The 18,593-nt window shown below is 38.6% G+C and overlaps 1 protein-coding gene across 7 annotated transcripts in view; it reads left to right on the top strand.

Moving 5' to 3' along the window:
- KCNK2 (potassium two pore domain channel subfamily K member 2) overlaps window positions 1-18,593 on the top strand; it is a 230,431-nt gene that overhangs the window by 143,811 nt on the left and 68,027 nt on the right. For all 7 annotated transcript variants that reach the window (XM_021102126.1, XM_021102130.1, XM_021102131.1 and 4 more), the window contains 2 exon segments: window positions 11,582-11,742; window positions 14,750-14,936. In XM_021102126.1, coding sequence (XP_020957785.1) covers window positions 11,582-11,742; window positions 14,750-14,936 — 348 coding nt within the window.

Here is an 18,593-nt window from a genome sequence, read left to right as displayed (position 1 = left end):
GAGCTTTCAGTGTAATAAAAAAAATAAAAGTTGTAAAATGGATATGTTCCCCCCTCATTTTAAGGAAATTCCTCTTGTCTTTTGCTGTTAAGTATTATATTAAATGTTTTGAGATAGATATTCTTTGTCCTGATAAGAGAGCAATTTTTATTTCTTGCTTTTAATGAACTATACGAAATGGTACAGATGATTAATCAGATTGTTTTTTAATAACTATAGTAAGTCTTATTATCATGTACAGCAAGTCTTCCCACCTCATTTTTTCCCCAGATATTCTTAGCTATTATTGGTCCTTTACTTTCTTTTCTTTTTTTTATATAATTCTATCTAGTTGCACTGGAAACTCTTTCAAAATATTTTCGAAATTGCATTATACTGAAAATAAGTTTAGACCTGTATATCTCTTCATTTCTTCATGTCTTTTATGTCATTTACTTTGTAACTTTTCTTATTTAGAAAATAAGTATATATTAATTATTAGATATATTTATTGATACTGTTACTGAGCTCTTTTGATTTTGTATTGCCTTTGCTGTGTAGTTTTTCTGAGTTTAGGGATGTTGTGTTGTGGCAAATAAAAGACCAGACGCTGGACCTAAATACCCTACTTTTGAATCCTAGCTCCTCCACTTTATTAGCTGTGTAATCCTGGGGAAATTGTTTCATCTCACTGTGCTTCAGTTTACCTACCTTATTATGGTTATTGTAGGAATTAAATGAATTTGTATGTTAATTGATTATAAGCATGCCTGGCATATAATAAGAACATATAGATATTTATTCTTGTTTTTTTGACTTTGAATCCACTGAACCTGTTCTTGGCTTTATTGCATAGACAAACACAAGGTGCAAAAAAACAGTAATAGCTTCACCTCTTCCGTTCACCTTTTATACCTTTCCCCCTCTAATTCTAGAGCATTGACCCATGGTACAATATAGTAGAGAAGTCATGATGAAGTATTTGTCATGGTCCTGATCTTAAAGCCAATGTTTGGAAGCTTCACCTTAAGTATATGTTGGCTATTAGTTTGTTTTTGTTTTTGTTTTTTTATAAAAACCAGGTTAAGAAAATTTCCTTCCTTTTCTAGTTTGCTAAAAGTTTTGTTGTCAATGAGTGATAAATTTATCAATTGCTTTTGTAAATCCTTATGCCTACAAGGTCTTACAGGTTGCACTAGACCCTATTATCAGACCCTGGCAGATCCTACTACTCTCCCCTGTCATTCAAGCCTCACCGGCCTCCTCAGTCTCCCTCACAGGTGCCAGGCCCACTTCTGCCTCAGCTCCTTTGTACTGGCTGGTTCCTCTTTTCCAGATATTTCCATGGCTCATTCCCTTTATCTTTTCAAATCTTTGCTCAACTGTCACCTCAGTGGGGCCAACTCTGATCACCTCATGTAAAATTAAAATATACATGGTATATTTTTATACCACGTAATGATTTCTAACAATTATATTTTATTCTGTTTATTTTCTTTACTGTCTGTCACACTTTCCAAAACTAATTAGGTCCATTAAAAGACTTTTTCTGGAGTTTCCATCATGGCGCAGCAGAAATAAATCCGACTAGGAAGCATGAGGTTGTGGGTTTGATTCCTGGCCTCACTCATTGGGTTAAGGATCTGGTGTTGCCATGAACTGTGGTGTAGGTTGCAGATGTGGCTCAGATCCTGCACTGCTGTGATTGTGGCATAGGCTGGCGACTATAGCTCCGATTAGACCTCTAGCCTGGGAACCTCCATGTGCCGCAGTGCGGCCCTAGAAAAGGCAAAAAAAAAAAAAAAAAAAAAGAAGACTTTCTTTTTTTTGTTCACTTGTATTTCTAATGGTGAACACATTGTAGTCAATAAATATTGCTTGAATACATTGACTTGTATTTCTAATGGTGAACACATTGTAGTCAATAAATATCGCTTGAATACATTGAACAAGTGCATCCATTGAGCTAGTCATGTTGTTTTCCCTTTCAACCTGCCAGTGTGGTATGTTGCATTAGCTGTTTTTCTGATGTTGAGTGAATGTAGATTTGTCCCTTCCTTATAATTTAGTCAGCTTTTGCTTACTAGTTTACAAAGTTATATAAACTTTGGTACATAGAAAATCATGACTACTATAACATCCTTACAGTATATAATCTTGTACTGTAAGGATTATTTTTCACTCTCGTTATTCCTAGAAATATGTTTAGCCTTAAAATCTATTTGATTGATATTAGTATTGCTCTGCTGATTTTCTTTGAATAAGAATTTTCTAAAAGATTTCTTTTCATCTTTAAAAATATGATCTATGATATTTTAATAAACTAATAACACCTGTCCTTGTCTTTAATCTCCTTTCATAAACAGTGATTGTTGATATATTTAGGTTTTCTTCTATTCATATTATTTTATGTCATCCTCTTCCTTTGTTTCTCTTTTGCACATTTTCCTAGGCTTTTGTTGGATTGACAGTGGTTACCATTATTCCCTAACACATTTTTAGCTGATACGTATAATTCTTTGTGTTAGCCAAACAACACTTAACGTACTTCCGGAACCTCCCCATTTTCCTGTCCATTGTGTCACTGTTGTCCATTGTTTACTTTGTGTTTACATGTGTTTCTCTGCATATATGTTTTTCAAACAGTCGATTAAATTTTTTTGATTTTTTTCAATTTTGTTTGCCCACTTCTGTTGCTCTTATGCTCTGTTTTCCTACTAGACACTCTTCTTTTTTTTTCTGAAGTATGTGCTTCCTCAAGCAGACCTACATAGTTATTTTAGTAAGAGTTCCCTGGGTGATAAGGTTTTGGGGATTTTATACATCAGAAAATTGCTAAAATTAGGTCACTCACTCTTTTTTGATGGTTTAGCTAAATATAAAATTTCAGAATAGTGGCTATATTTCATCAGCACTTTGATGATATTGCTCAGTGACTGTTGTTTTTCCAACTATTACGGCACACGTTTTATTCCTTTGTAAGCAGTCTTTTCCCTCCTTCTATATGATAGCTTTTTAGATTGTACCTTAATTTCTTTGTTTTTTGGTTTCTCTCTTATGTGTCTATGTGTGGGTTTGTTATGTATTTACCATATTCAACACTAAGAGTGAACGTTCAGTATGAATCCACAGATCTTCAAGTCTTGAAAATTCTTAGCTAACAGTATTGTTTCCCTGCTAATTGTTGCATTTTTCTTCTGAAACTTGTATGATGATAATCCTCCATGTCTGTCTCTGAGAGACCTCCTTCATATTTCTATTTTAAATCTCCTTTCTTTTCTGAGCTGGCTTCTATGGGACTTATTCAACATTATCTTCAAATTCATTAATTATTTCTTCACCTGTATCCATCTATTTCATCTGTTTTTATCATTTAAAAACTAGTTAACATGTTTCATTTCCAAGGTTTCTTGTGTATCCCCTTTCTTATCTGTCCACTTATATCTTTTTACCCGTTTTACATAATTTTACTGAAGTTATGGTCTTCTCTCTGGATATTCAGATATACTTCTTTCAAATTTAAGCTCAGAAATTCTCATTTGGGTAAATTCCTGCTTTAGTTGTTTTTTAGTTTCGTGGACTTTTGTTTAGAGGGTTATATTGTGTAGTTTATACTTGACTCTTTTTCATTCTCCTTTTATCATCACCCTTCATTTATCTGTGGGTCCTTGAAGGATATCCTGGTGCACTACCCTAACATTTGATGGCTCAGTACAGTGTTTCTGCAAGGCTCTTTTTGGGGTTTCCCCCACTGTCTATGCTTCAGTGCTGCCTAGTGACAGTACTGTGGCCTCTGAGTAGATTCAGTATTTAAATAACCTAGCTTAGCCACTTCTTACCTATCATGCTTTTATATTGCTATGCTTCCTATTGTTTCATTCATTTATTTGACACATGGTTTTGTTAAGACTATATATGGCATCTTTTTAATTTGGAAGTAACCTTTGCCTTGCATCAGTCCTCCTTTTAATATGTATTAAATGTTATTGTTAATTTTATTCCAGGTGAATTTTACGATCATTTCATTAAGTTCTGGAATTTCTAAAACTATGGTATTTTCATTGTTGAGATAGTAAAAAATTTATTGATTACTGGGGGAGAAATTAAGCTTTTTTATGAGTTCTCACATAGAAGCATTGTATTTCTCTGTATTTTTTTTTTCTTTTACCCCTTTTCTAAAGTATTGTGAGATTTTTTTTTTTAGGTTTATGTGTCAATAGGTCAAGAATATTTACTGATTGTCAATTATGCACTAGTTAATAAGCCAGTAAAGTTTTGGAATTATGGGTTGAAGAGTATATGTATAAGTTAATAATAAATCAGTCTCTGTACACCAGATGTGAGCTGCGTCTGCGACCTACACCACAGCTCACAGCAACACCAGATCCTTAACCCACCGGATCCTTAGTCCAGGGATCAAACCTGCAACCTCATGGTTCCTAGTCGCCTTCATTAGCCACTGAGCCACGACGGGAACTCCCTAGTGCCTGCTAATTTCAGAAGAGTAAATATTCCTGCAGACGTTGATTTCAAGCTACTCATGTGAAGTCAGCTGACTTGCAAAATTCCTGAGAATTTATCCATTGACCTCTCAAGACAGCTTCAGGATCTCATTGGAACCCCTCCTCCTCCCAGGTCCTGTCCTCTGTTTTCCGCCCCACCTCCTCCAAGGTCAGGCTCCACCAGTCTTCATTCTTGTCTGTTCCCTTGAGCTACTTGGAAGCTCCATTGACTGCCCTCGTTTTAACTTTCTTGCCAAACATATGTGATGCTGTAAACTGACAGCTCCTTTCCTCAGGCGAAGCATTCTAAGCGTGAACAGCATAATTTAGGAATTAGAAGAGAACAGAGCTTCATATTGTTTCTAAAAAAATAGTTTCTTTTCCATTTTTCTCCCCACCAAAACTATCTGTTTTACCCTGAGGCAGTGAGGATGCTACTGACAAACCAGGGAAAGGGTCGGACGTCCAGACGACCATGAAGATTAATATTTTAGAAGCTTAGCCCATTGGGTTCCTTAGAGTCAACGGGTACTTTCCATAAGTGCATTGATAGTATCAAGTCCTTTGACCAGAGTCTAGTCATTGGCTAAACCCTGGGGTAAGTCTGTGGAAAGAGTCTACTTTCATTTTACTCAGGGAAAAAATAGGAGCAACATCCCCTGAACAGCCATGTGCCCCTCTCACCCAGGGGTATGTGTGGGGCGCGGCTGGCACGCCCTTTATGTCAGAAAACTGCTAGGTCACTTTGTGTGTGTGCACTGGCTGGCCTGTGGGCCGGGGTCGGGGGGGCTGCCATCCTGAGTCACACATTTGGCCGGAGAGCTCACTGTGAGGGTGTTGAGAGAAATATTGGGAAGGGGAGCACAAGAAACTCAGAGAAGAAACCTATCAGGATCCTTTGATCCTATTCCCCTCCCTTCTGCTCCTTTTGTCATGGAGATAATAAAGATGAAGTACAAAGATGCCACAAGGAACTGGCCTCTGTTTTTTGATCAGTGAAATGTAGATTGGCTTTCCTTAGATAAAAAATTCTTTGGATTTGGGGCCATCTCATGGGTAATGTAAATGGGTTTCCTAGGGAATCCTTCTGTCTGCTTTTCTGAAGATGTTCCAGTGATTTCCAGGCCAAATCTGAGTCAGTGATGGATGAAAAGTTGGAGCTCTTGTTTCTTAGGCCCTTTTAACGTGCGAGGAACAAATCAGATTGAGCCCTTTGACCACTAGACTTTTATTTTTTAAACAGTAGAGCCTATTATAGCGATACCACAGTCAGAATAGAAAAAAATAGTTGTGTCTTTTCTTTTTCATCCTTGACCCTTTCTGGATGTAGGTTACTTCTTGTGGATAGACCACCATGGAGGACATTTGCTCTCTTGTGCAAAAAAGAGGAAATGGGCCAGTCTAGGAAAACTCAGATCCTGCCCTGCTTCAGGCCACATGGTTACTCATCTGAAGAGACAATAAACAACAGTGTTGGGAGTTCCCGTCGTGGCGCAGTGGTTAACGAATCCGACTAGGAACCATGAGGTTGCGGGTTCGGTCCCTGCCCTTGCTCAGTGGGTTAAGGATCTGGTGTTGCCGTGAGCTGTGGTGTAGGTCGCAGACATGGCTCGGATCCCACGTTGCTGTGGCTCTGGCGTAGGCCGGTGGCTACAGCTCTGATTCGACCCCTAGCCTGGGAACCTCCATATGCCGCGGGAGCAGCCCAAGAAATAGCAAAAAGACAAAACAAACAAACAAAAAAAAACAGTGTTGGATCTGAGCAGGGCTCTCTGGCATAATCAGAGAACCCAGGTCAAAACAGTCCACGCTGCTGATTTAGCAAGGCTCTCGTTATTGTCATTCTGCTTGTTGATGGTAGAATAGAGGACAGGGTTGAGATGGTTGAGTTCCATCTTGGAGAGTGTACGGAAGTAGCGCACTGTCCCAAGTAGTCCAGTCTAAACCTTCTATTTAACCTTCGGGGTGGCCTTTTTCTTCTTCACATTATTTTGAAACAAGACTTCCGGGGCTTTTTCGCACTTGCCCTTGTGGCATCTTTGTACATATTGCTCTGTTCAGCCTTCCAAGTCACAGTAGAAAGCAGCAGATGGAAGAAGGTGAAGGAGTTAAATGTGTAGATGGCTTAGATCAGAGCCTGTGGTCCCATCAGCTTTCCCTGGTCTTGGAGTGCTGTGCATGGCAGGCTCTTCATGCTGACTCGAAGCTTCCTTTCACTCAGGACTCTCCGCCCTCCTCATCCTCTGAGTAAGCATGTATGCACTTGTGGGTGTTTTGCAGCCCATGGCATTTTCTGAAGGCTTATCAGCAAGACAGTGGGTGGGCAAAACCTTTACTCCCTCTTCTGATTCCTTCTCCCCCAAACTGGGGTCCCCTAGAGAAAGAAGAGAGGATCTCTGGGCTTTCTTCTTTTACTTAGAATGGAAGAGTGCACGAATACATTTTTAAAGAGTATCCTTGTTGTAGACGTAACACACTTTTGAGGTGTTTTAAGTGATTATTATCTCATTTACTGCCCAGTTGTTTCCTCTGCCTTCATGTTTTCTTCTCTAGCATTATTTGCATATATGTTTGTTTTTTCCAGATTCTGTAGTCAGTGAAAGTTTGAAGAACAGAATGCTTACATACTCTCAAACTATTTCCCCATATTAATTAGCATCTAAATCACAAAGGAAAAAATAGTAACCTTTCAGTGGGGAAATCCAGTGGTCAGACCTTAACCCAACACCATGATTATAGGACAAACCAAAATCATGTGCCTCTGGATGTGATGCCCTGAGAAGGACACAATATCATTTTAGTGCTATTCCTGCCCCAACTATGCGTAATTTGAACCTATTTGTGAGGAAGTACCAGACACACTAATATGGAGCAGTGCTTCACACCATAACTGGCTTGTATTGCTTAACAAACATCAAAGTCCTGAAAGAAAAAAAAAAAAGTGTAAGAACTATTCCACAAGATTAAAGGAGAATAAATTAAATGCACTGCGTACTCTGGGATTGGATCCTGGCGCAGGAAAACAAAGGCTAGAAAGGACATTAATAGGAAAATTGGCAAAATTTGCATGTAGACTATGGAGTAGACGTTAGTACTGCATCAGTCCAAAATGTCAGACACTGCAGGGGATTACCTGGCCTTGACCTATTCTGCATAGCCTCTGACTTGGTCGCGGCTCGTGACCCTCGTTTGAGCACATTTTGTATAGCTTGCCCCTAGGTCTGGTGTTCTCAGCCTGAAGCATCAGAGTAGATTGTTTCCTTTTCTATGTTCTAATCATTCAGATGGTTTCCTTCCTACCACTGTCAGGTTCTCTTTTTTCCTTCAGCAGAAATACCCCCATCCTTCCAAACATTATATGGGAGAAGTTGCCTTTCTCTAAGCATGCTATTTTGCGAATGCCCCTTTCAAAGAATGACATTCACACTTAGACAGAACATTTCAGAAGAAAATGAGGAACCTCGTGTAATTACGACCTCACTGATCTGGCTGTTAAGCAGTTTACATACTGAAAAGGCCAAATGCATTGATCCAGTAATCTTTGCCTCTACCAGTATTATTAGTAGTCGTAATTATAGTAATTGTCATTTTAGTGCCTGACGTATGTATAACATATAGTGTAACAGAATTTCCCAAGCACCTTTCATATAACACTTAGGTCTTAAAACCCAATGAAGTAGATATTAATAACAATATACCTTTTTACCAGAAATAATTTGCCCAAGGTCCGTTCTACAGGCTTTTTACACTGATGTCTCTCTCCCAATCAGTTAATTTTAGACATTAAAGGAAAACGTTTTTAAAAACCATGATGTTGGCATATCTTACTCTAAACCTGTGGACATTTTAATTGATGATCAGCATTTAACGTCTTAGAAGACACTGGCAAATTCACACACCTCATTCTCTGCCTGATACACACTTGTGTTTGCCTTACAAAGCTGTTTGATATCAACATGAATTTACCTCACATCCCCATAAAGTTTCATATAAAAATAATATAAAAACATATAAAAATAATGGGGAAAAGTCCATCACGTGCTTGAAGGCAAGGCAGGTGTCAGGGAGCCACAGTAGGAGCATACTTGAGGGGATGGTATGAAACATACAGATGCAGATGGCAATGACATGTTTTCAGTCGAGGCCCCACATCCCCCATAGAAGCAAAACAGGATTCCAAAACGAGTATTTTTCAAGGGGGACTTCATAAAAGCACCAAATAAAAGGCAGAACTGAGCCCATGAGCAGTAATCTGTAAAGTAACCAGGGTTCTGTGGAACTACTCATCCTGGTAGCTGTCTCGAGTCTTTGCTTCCAGAATATAGCTGTGAGTACAAGCTTTTCAAACAGTTGTGTTACAGATGCTCCCCAGCCAGTGGACCTGAGAAGCAGTGAGGCAGCCGTGAACTGGAGGCTGCCACGAGAAATTAGGAGACCCTGTTCTCAAGTTCTGTGAGGGGCACACCTACATGGAGGCCCAACTAGGCACCAGTCGCCCTCTTTCTGGCCAGCACTACTTCATCCATGTTCCTTTGGTGAAAATCTCGCTTGCATGACCTGCTCAACCATGATTCTCACTGAGGGTGAGAAATATGTTTCAGCCACAAGTCCTAACCAATCTCCTATTACACTGTATTTACAAATATGAAAATATGACCAGGAATCCTCAAACTCTCAAAGAAAGTCACCTAACTAAAGGAAGCCTAGGATTTCTCTCAAGGAATTGAGTTAATGTACAGTACCACGTTGAAAAACAAAGAAATGGATATAATTATTATTTTCATAGCTTAAGAAGAGGTTCATGAAAAAAAGACAAAGTTCTGGAAAATGAGCTACATTTGGGGGGGAAATGCCAGTAAAACCCGTAATAGGTGAATTGACTAGCAATGAGTACCAAATCAAGTGAGTAGGAAGAAGAGAAGGATGGAAATATTATGGGAAGAAAACTGGGCTAAAAAGACCAAATATCTGCCCATCCCCTCCTCCCCCAAGGAAGGTGTTATGAGGGAACCATATTAAGAATGGATATGTGTGTGATGGGGTCGCTTTGTTGTACAATAGAACTTGAAGAAACTTCGTAAATCAACTATACTTTAATAAAAAGTTTTTTAAAAAAAGAAGGGATATGGGAGATGATAGGAATCTGTTTGATAATATATGCCTTTTTATTTCCAACAGAACATTCGTATTATTTTCAAACAACAGTGAAACAAATGGAAAAATTGGCATCATAAAGCCACAGAGAGAATCCCAGTAGATTCCAATAAGTAAAAATCATAAGGTGATACTCTCTATCTGTAAGAGTCATAAAACAAGAAAGTAGCAACCAAGAGCCAATCCCCAAATACCTACCCAAATAGCTTAAGAGAAAAATATCATGCATGTTCTCACTATTTACATGAGACAGAACCTGCAGGCTGGCTTGGCCATGAGCTGCTGAGCTTCACTCTCTGCGTTAACCCACCTGACGGTCCTCTGAAGAGGCAAGCCAGCCAGGACCACCATGAGTCAGGAGGCTCAGAGGATGTGGGTTTCAGTCTCAGCTTCAGTAGTTAGATCTCTGCTGCTACTCTTAGGCTGGGAAGTAATGTTGAAATATCCCCAATGAAAGGAAAACCACGTGGGTAAAGTGAATTGATGTCACCTCTTAACATTTTGAGCTCATATGTTGTAACAGAGTATTTTGTGACAGGTGATGACATGACATTCCTCTCTTTTCCTTTTAAAACAAATTAAGTAATATCCTATGGTAAACCATAATGGAAAAATATGAAAAAGAAGGTATGTGTGTATATAGGTGTATGTATGAATATGTATGTATAAAGCTGAGTCACTTTGCTGTACAGTAGAAATTAACTCATTGTAAATCAACTAGACGTCAATAAAGTACATTTTTTAAAAATAAAAAGCCTATCCACATTTTTCAGTGAAAGAGGAAATTAAAGCTAAAATTCTAGGTTAATTTAATACGAAGGACAGTTGAGAGGATTCCATATCAAAAGAAGTACTCTGTGTACATCTAGAAGACACGCATTCTTTACCGCAAACATGTTCGTAGACATGTTTCTGTTATTAAGGAAAAAAAGGGGAAATAGAATTGAGCTGATTTAATCACAAACGGAGACATCCTTACAGAAAATTGGAGAGCCTTCAGAATCCTCAGGGTTTTTTAAAAGTTTGGGTAATTTAAAAATCCTCAGGATTTTTTAAAAGTTTGGGTCATTTAAAGTTTTTTTTATTGCTTTTTGGTAAATATTTGAATGAAAACAAAAATCCTCAGGATTTTTTAAAAGTTTGGGTAATTTAAAGTTTTTTTTATTGCTTTTTGGTAAATATTTGAATGAAAACAAAATTTTAAAATTGTTATTAAACTTTAAAATTTAAATAATTTAAGCATATTTGAATACTCTTAAATGAAGGCAGTACACTCTTAATAAATGGCAATGAAAACTGGAGTTCCTGTTGCGGCTCAGCGGAAGCGAATCTGATGCTGGAACCATGAGGTTGCGTGTTTGATCCCTGGCCTCGCTCAGTGCGTTAAGGCTCCGGCATTGCCTTGAGCTGTAGTGTAGGTTGCAGACGTGGCTCGAATCCCGCATTGCTGTGGCCGCAGCAACAGCTCTGATTAGACCCCTAGCCTGGGAAGCTCCATGTGCCATGGGTGTGGCTCTAAAAGGACAAAAAACAAACCAAAAAATGGCAATGAAAGCTTTGTAGTCAATGGGATTATCAGTATAGAGGGATAGAAGTGAACTTAATGAAAAGGTTGACGTTACTCCACATGTTACTCCCTAATTTTCATCATCTAGTTTAATTGGAACATTAACTATATTTTTGAGATTGTTAAAATGCTTGTTTGTAAGACATTTTACATTAAAAGTTTATGTGGTCTAAAGGGAGTCTTTTTTTTTTTAATTTTTTTTTATTTTCCCACTGTACAGCAAGGGGGTCAGGTTATCCTTACTTGTAAAGGGAGTCTTAGTTGAAGTTAGAATTGATATCTTACAACATTTGGGAATGTCTGAATCAAATTTGAGGTCATGTGTTGTAATCTATTACTCATTTATAAACCACTAAATTTTTTTTTTTTTTTTTTTTAGGGTTTGGAAACATCTCACCACGCACAGAAGGGGGAAAAATATTCTGTATCATCTATGCCTTACTGGGAATCCCCCTCTTTGGTTTTCTGTTGGCTGGAGTTGGAGATCAACTAGGGACCATATTTGGAAAAGGAATTGCAAAAGTGGAAGATACATTTATTGTGAGTATAAGAGTCTTTTAATTATATATGCTAACTGTTTAATTTTGTAAAATGTGACAGCTTTTCCATTCACCTCAGGCACAGTTAGACATTCACCTATAGGGTGTTCTAGAACAATGTATATGTATCTCTATTTGTAAGTAACTTGCTGTATAGCTTTTTTGTTGTTGTTGTTGTTGCTATTTCTTGGGCCGCTCCCGCGGCATATGGATGTTCCCAGGCTAGGGGTCGAATCGGAGCTGTAGCCACCGGCCTACGCCAGAGCCACAGCAACGCGGGATCCGAGCCGCGTCTGCAACCTACACCACAGCTCACGGCAACGCCAGATCCTTAACCCACTGAGCAAGGGCAGGGACCAAACCTGCAACCTCATGGTTCCTAGTCAGATTCGTTAACCACTGCGCCACGACGGGAACTCCTGTATATTTTTATACTTCTCTGAGTGAATACGTTAATGAATGGGAAAAAGCAAAATATTCAGAAAGAAAAAGTACGAATTTGGCAGTCCAGGATTCGAATTCCATACGTATTGTCTCCTAGTTATACTTACTTAAGCTAGTTATTTTGTCTTTAAATATCTGTTTTGGCGTTTATGCGATGTAAATGATGGTGGCGTTGATGAGGTAGAAATGAAGAGGTAGGGATATTATTGTAAGTGAAGACTTAACACCGCTTATAAACGACCGACATTTTATTTAAAAATGACTTTGGTGCCTTGTTCGCTGCTGGTAGCATTATAGACTTTATACAGCCCCTTTTGTGAAGGAGAGAATACTATATAGCAAACCGAAAAAAGCGGATCGTAGAACTCAATTCAGTAATGTCATTGGTAGACGTTTATCAAAGGGATGTCATTCAGTAGAAGTAAAGGTAATATACAGGAAGGTGTTCATGGTTTTGATACAGTCAGTAGAAATAAATGCAGTGGGAGTTCCCGTCGTGGCACAGCAGAAAGGAGTCCAGCTAGGAACCATGGGGTTGTGGGTTCGATCGCTGGTCTCGCTCAGTGGGTTAAGGATCTGCCATTGCTGTGAGCTGGGCTGTAGGTTGCAGACGTGGCTTGGATCCCCCATTGCTGTGGCTCTGGTGTAGGCTGGCAGCTGTAGCTCTGATTTGACCCCTAGCCTGGGAACCTCTATATGCTGCAGGTGCAGCCCTAAAAGGCCAAAAAGAAAATGAAAATGCTCTTATTAAAATTTTAGGTGAAAACCGGTCATAATAATATCATCATGATTACAGGCTTCTATTCTTGAAAAAATATAAAGAAAATAATTGCATGAGAGGGTAAGATCATAGATGATTTGTTACGACTACCACTACTATTACATTTTATGATTCAAAATCTTTTATTCTCTTCACAAACATTTCAATGAAATATCTTACATTTAACCTTATTGATGACATAAGACTACTGAATATTAGTTTTTCAATTTAAATGATAATCCCAGTTTTAGCACTAGATGTTTCATAATAAGTTCAAAGTTCACTCACATATTTTTACTGTAAGAGTGGAATGGGCATGGTTCTCTCAAAACGGTTATTCTCTTTTTGGTATTAATGCTTTTCTTCTATTGATATTAAAAGTATCTTATAGTAAATGAAAGGGCACATTAGTGGCATGAACTTGGTAATGCTGGATTGGTCTTCGTTCATTCATTCAGCAGGTGTTTGGGTTCCTACTGGATGCTGGAGCATGTTTTCCTGCTGCATCTACATCACTGCATGAAACTAATCCCATGCACAGGGAATAATACATCGCAGTGTTCAAGATTCAGCAGTTAGTACTAAGCTCTGTTCTGAGAACTTTCCAAACACGAGTTCATTTAACTCTCACACATGTGATAAGGCTGATGGAGTAGAGAAATTTTTGTGTCCCCTTTCCATGCTATGGTTTCATAGATCTGTATCGCTAGAAAATTTTCAAGCTCCAAAATTCAGTCATTTTTTTATGGTGGGAATGTGACCTGTAATTTTTGTACTAGATAGGGCAGATGTGGTTGGAGATGAAAATACGTGGAGATGTGGGTAACCTCGATATATGGCTTATGTAGAAACTTCATTTTGTTGTGTTGTAGAGATTCTTGATAAGGAAAGGAGGTGAGAAACATGGGTGTCTGAGGCAGCTGTGGGCAGGGGTGTTGAAGACTTATCCTTGCCTACATATCATGTCTGGTGTATGTAGTTGTCGTTTAAGGCCGTAGAACAGAGAATCTGTTCATCCAGTTCATATTGGAATCAACTGTAGACCTGCGCCTTTAGTATTTCACCGATCAATTAAAAAATGATAGGAAAACATGGTAGGAATGGGAGGGGAAGGTCTTCATGAAATTAGCAATTTTATCAATTATCAATGACATATTTAATTCATAGTTTGGCTTTCTCCCTTTTCATATATTTCGTGTCTATGTTTGACATGTAATGAGTTGTATGCTTATAGAATAGAAATATTTCAAAAGTAGTTCGAGTAAAGGCATGATGTAAATCTGAAAATTTATTCTCGGCGCATGTAACTTAGTACTTTACCAGTTGTAAATCTATGTAAGAGTAAAGTAGCATCATTATTAGCATTGATTATTTTCAGCTATTCATATCGTAGCCAATATTTGTAAGTAAAGACAGTTGAGAATTAATTATAAAAGGAAACAAAATACCATCCTTATCTGTTAATTTGCTGATAATAGTGTGTATAAAATAACTTTGGGAGTTCCCTTTGTGGCTCAGCGAGTTAAGAACACAACATAGTGTCCCTGAGGATGTGGGTTCGATCCCTGGCCTTGCTTAGTGGGTTAAGTATCCAGCGTTGTCACAAGCTGCAGTGTAGGTCACAGATGCAGCTCAGATCACTGTGGCACAGGCTGGGAGCTGCAGCTCTAAGAAGTTCCTAGCCTGGGAACTTCTATATGCTGCACCTGTGACCATAAAAAGAAAAAGAAAAAAGTTATCTTTGCAGGTACATTGATAATCTCAATCAAATTCTCTTTCTCTCTCCCTCCGTCCCCATCCCTAGAAGTGGAATGTTAGTCAGACCAAGATTCGCATCATCTCAACAATTATATTTATCCTGTTTGGTTGTGTGCTCTTTGTTGCTCTGCCTGCAATCATCTTCAAGCACATAGAAGGCTGGAGTGCCCTGGATGCCATTTATTTCGTGGTTATCACATTAACGACCATTGGCTTTGGTGACTACGTTGCAGGTATGTTTTTGCTGGCACTGCCACTGCTGTTCTAACCCTTGTCCTTTTGTTAGACTTTTCTCATGCGTTTGCTGCACAATGCAGTGACTGTCTTAGTTTCCCATGGCTGTTATTACAAAGTACCACAGACTGGGTGGCTTTAAAGAAAGAAATGCATTCTCTCGTAGAAATTCAAAACCAAAGTGCTAGCAGAGACATGATCTCCTGAGACTGGTAGAATCCCTCCTTGCCTCCTGCCGGCTTCTGGAAGAGAACATTGGTCCTTGCTGGAACTCAGCGTGCAGCTGCATCACACCCACCTCTGGTTTCATCATCACATGGCTTTCTCCCTGTGTCCCTGTCACTGTGTCTAGATACCCCTCCTCTTATAAAGACAAGTCATATTAAATTGAAAGCCACCTCTGCTTCAGTATGAATTCATCGTAACTAACTACACCTGCAAGGGCCTTATTTCCGAGTAAGACCATGTACCAAGGTGTCAGGGTTGGGACTTCAACACATTAGATACAGTTTCATCCGTAACAGTGACAGAGCCCTGACAAAGGTCATTCCATGGCAGTAAAGATAAGGCAAAAGGGTGTGGGTGAATATTTGTTTTTCATTCATTAAACAGAAGTAAATTGCTGGTTGCTCAGAATTTGATAGTCCCAGCCTATTTTCAGAAACCAATTATCTGCCTCTCGTTTATTATTTTTTTAATGGTATAAGAATTCAAGTTTTAATTATCTTTTCCCTTTTTTTCACTAGGCCTTTTCATATCCTAGTTTTTTCCCCCAGTTTTATTTAGAAAAAAATTGACACACATCATAAGATAAGTTTAAGGTGTGCAGCAGGATGGTTTGACTTAACGTAGATCCTGAAAGCAAATTACCACAACAGGTTCAGCTAACGTCTGTGTTTCTCATGCAGTCTGCCTTGGTCTCTGGGGTGCAGGGGGTGCTCCAGCCTCACTTCTGTGTTCTAGGATCTCTCCATGGTATCGTATTCTTGAATAGTTACTAGTTGTTCTCATGAGGGAAACCACGGACAAGAACAACCTATAGCACCGTCTTGCTGACGTCATTCTCTTATGTTTGAGTTTCAAAAACACCTGCAAACTTCAGAAGGGGTTCTTAGCTAGTGAAAACCTTCTTTTCTCTAATACTTTTATCTCCTTTACTTTTCAGTTCTAATGTCAGTGTTTTGGACCTTTTAAATATTTTATCCACATATTTAAATCTATGGTTTTCGATATTTTTTCCTTTTATATACATACCATTTCAGTTGCTGTTTGTTTTAGTGTTGTATCTCTTAGGTTTTGCGTTCCTGTCATTTCAATTCTCTCTTTTCTGGTTATGTTATCCAATTACTATTACTGTTCTAACTCCAATATTAAAGAAACTATAGTAACAGTGGTGAAAGTAATGTAGTAACGTTCTCTCTTGGATCATTTTGACCAGCTCCTGAAAATCTAAACCATTATTTTTTTTTTAAAGTCAGTTTAGGTATTAGAAAAACATGCTAATAAAAATTATAGTAGGAATATGCTATTAAACTTCCCAGAATAAACTCACTGGTCTAATTCAGTTGCAGGAGGATTTTATACTTTCTGGTTGTTTACTGTTCTTTCTTGATGCAAATTTCTTACTTAAATATTATCAGGAAAGAAAGTACATTGTGTAGTTTTATAAAACTCTCGGAGAAAGCATCTATTTTTATTATTTTTTAATTATAATTTAATCTAGCAAAGTCCTTTCTGGGGCATGTATAATATGCTTGAAGATGGGGATACTTTTCCGAGCAAAGTCTTGCTTTTGATCAAAAATACTATGTATACATCTCTGTGCTGCATGGAGCCCTGGGAAAGGAAGGGGCAACACTGCTGGAGATCTTTTAGTTTTCTAAGGAGCAAAGAGAAGAATTTCAGATATTTGTAGCTCAGTATAACACAACAAGCGTCTATCCTAAAATGCCCATTTTTCTACCTTTCTTTGATATGTAGATAAAATTTGCTGAAATAGAAGTGAAAAGTGCTGTAATGTAGCAGAAAGTGAGACACAGTGATGATAAAATTTGTATTTGTGGCTTGTTAGGCTGTTGTACCACTTTGTAAATGTAATAAACAAGGTCTTACAGTAACTGCGGAATGTACGGGTATTAAGTGGCGAGTCTGCCATTTTCAGGGCAACAGCCTTGTATCACACATGTTGTTATATTCTGTTCAGTTTTTAATTTTTATGGTGATACGTAGGTATGTTTGTTTATTAATCTATTTATTTTTCAGCTTTACTGAGATACAATTGACAAACAAAATTGTAAGATATTTAAAGTGCACGTCATAGTGTTTTTGTTTTTTTTTAATGGCCACACCCCCAGCGTATGGAAATTCTCAGGCAAGGGATTAAATCTGAGCTGCAGCTGCGACCTGTGCCACAGCTGTGTCAATGCCAGATCCTTTAATGAACTGCGCCAGGCTGGGGATCCAGCCTATGCCTCTGGAGCAACCTGTGCTGCTAGAGTCAGATTCTTAACCCTCTGTGCCACAGCAGGAACTCCCATGGTGTTTTCATATGCATATACATTGTGAAAGGGTCAAACTAATTAAAACCATCACCTCACTTTGTTTAGTGAGAACATTTAAGTTCTTTTGTCGTAGCAAACTTCCATGATATAACACAGTGCACATGCTACTTTAAACACATCAGTCCAGTGTGTGTCCATCATACTCTGAGAATCTCTAAAAGAAACCCCCAAAAATTATAAATAAAAAAAGTGGGTGGAGTCCTAAAATAGCATTATACTTGTGACCACAGTATAAATTGGCTTAGAGAAAAAAACCGAACAAATATTTTCACATTATGGTTTTGTAGAAGATGAAAAAAATTTTTTTAAATTTACCCTAGGAGAACAACACTCTGAAACTGGCTAGAATGTGTGAGTCTGTTCTTAGCCACTCTCAACTGCCTGAGGAGTGAAGTTCAGTGAAATACATCTTTTTGTGTATCGGTGGGAACCCTGAATGCAGAGTCATGGTCCCAGTGTTTTAGGGGAACAAAGGAACAAAATTGTGTTTATTACTACTAGGATATTGTTTTATTGTATTCCCCCCCCCTTTTTTTTTTTGCTTGTTAGGGCAGGACCCGAGGCACATGGAAGTTCCCAGGCTAGGGGTCCAATCACATCTATAGCTGCTGGCCTACGCCACAGCCACGGCAATGTGGGATCCAAGCCGTGTCTACAACCTACACCACAGCTCACGGCAACACTGGTTCTCTGACCTACTGAGTGAGGCCAGGGATGGAACCCGCATCCTCATGGATATTAATCGGATTTGTTTCTGCTGCACCACAACAGGAACTCCCTAAACCTAGTGTTTTAAGTTTATTTATATTTTGCAGAGGAAATTATGAAAAAATGGTAGAAATATACTTTGCTAATAACGTGCAAAGGAATTTGAAATGCTGATAAAGATGGACACTACTTTTGTTGACTCACCTCTGGCTCCTTAATTTGTGTACCTTGTAGCTATTTTGGCCCTTTTGAAACTCTACCCTATTCCTTATACTATAGTCTTCGCATGCTGGATCCTTGTGCCCAAGGAGCATTTTTGGAAAGAAAATGTGGACCAGAGGGCAGATATGGCAAAGGCTGGCTCAGAAATCCATGCCCTTTGCAAGA

The sequence above is a fragment of the Sus scrofa genome, chromosome 9 (assembly GCF_000003025.6).
Source record: "Sus scrofa isolate TJ Tabasco breed Duroc chromosome 9, Sscrofa11.1, whole genome shotgun sequence".
Classification (NCBI taxonomy): domain Eukaryota; kingdom Metazoa; phylum Chordata; class Mammalia; order Artiodactyla; family Suidae; genus Sus; species Sus scrofa.
This window is presented reverse-complemented; position numbering and strand designations above follow the sequence as displayed.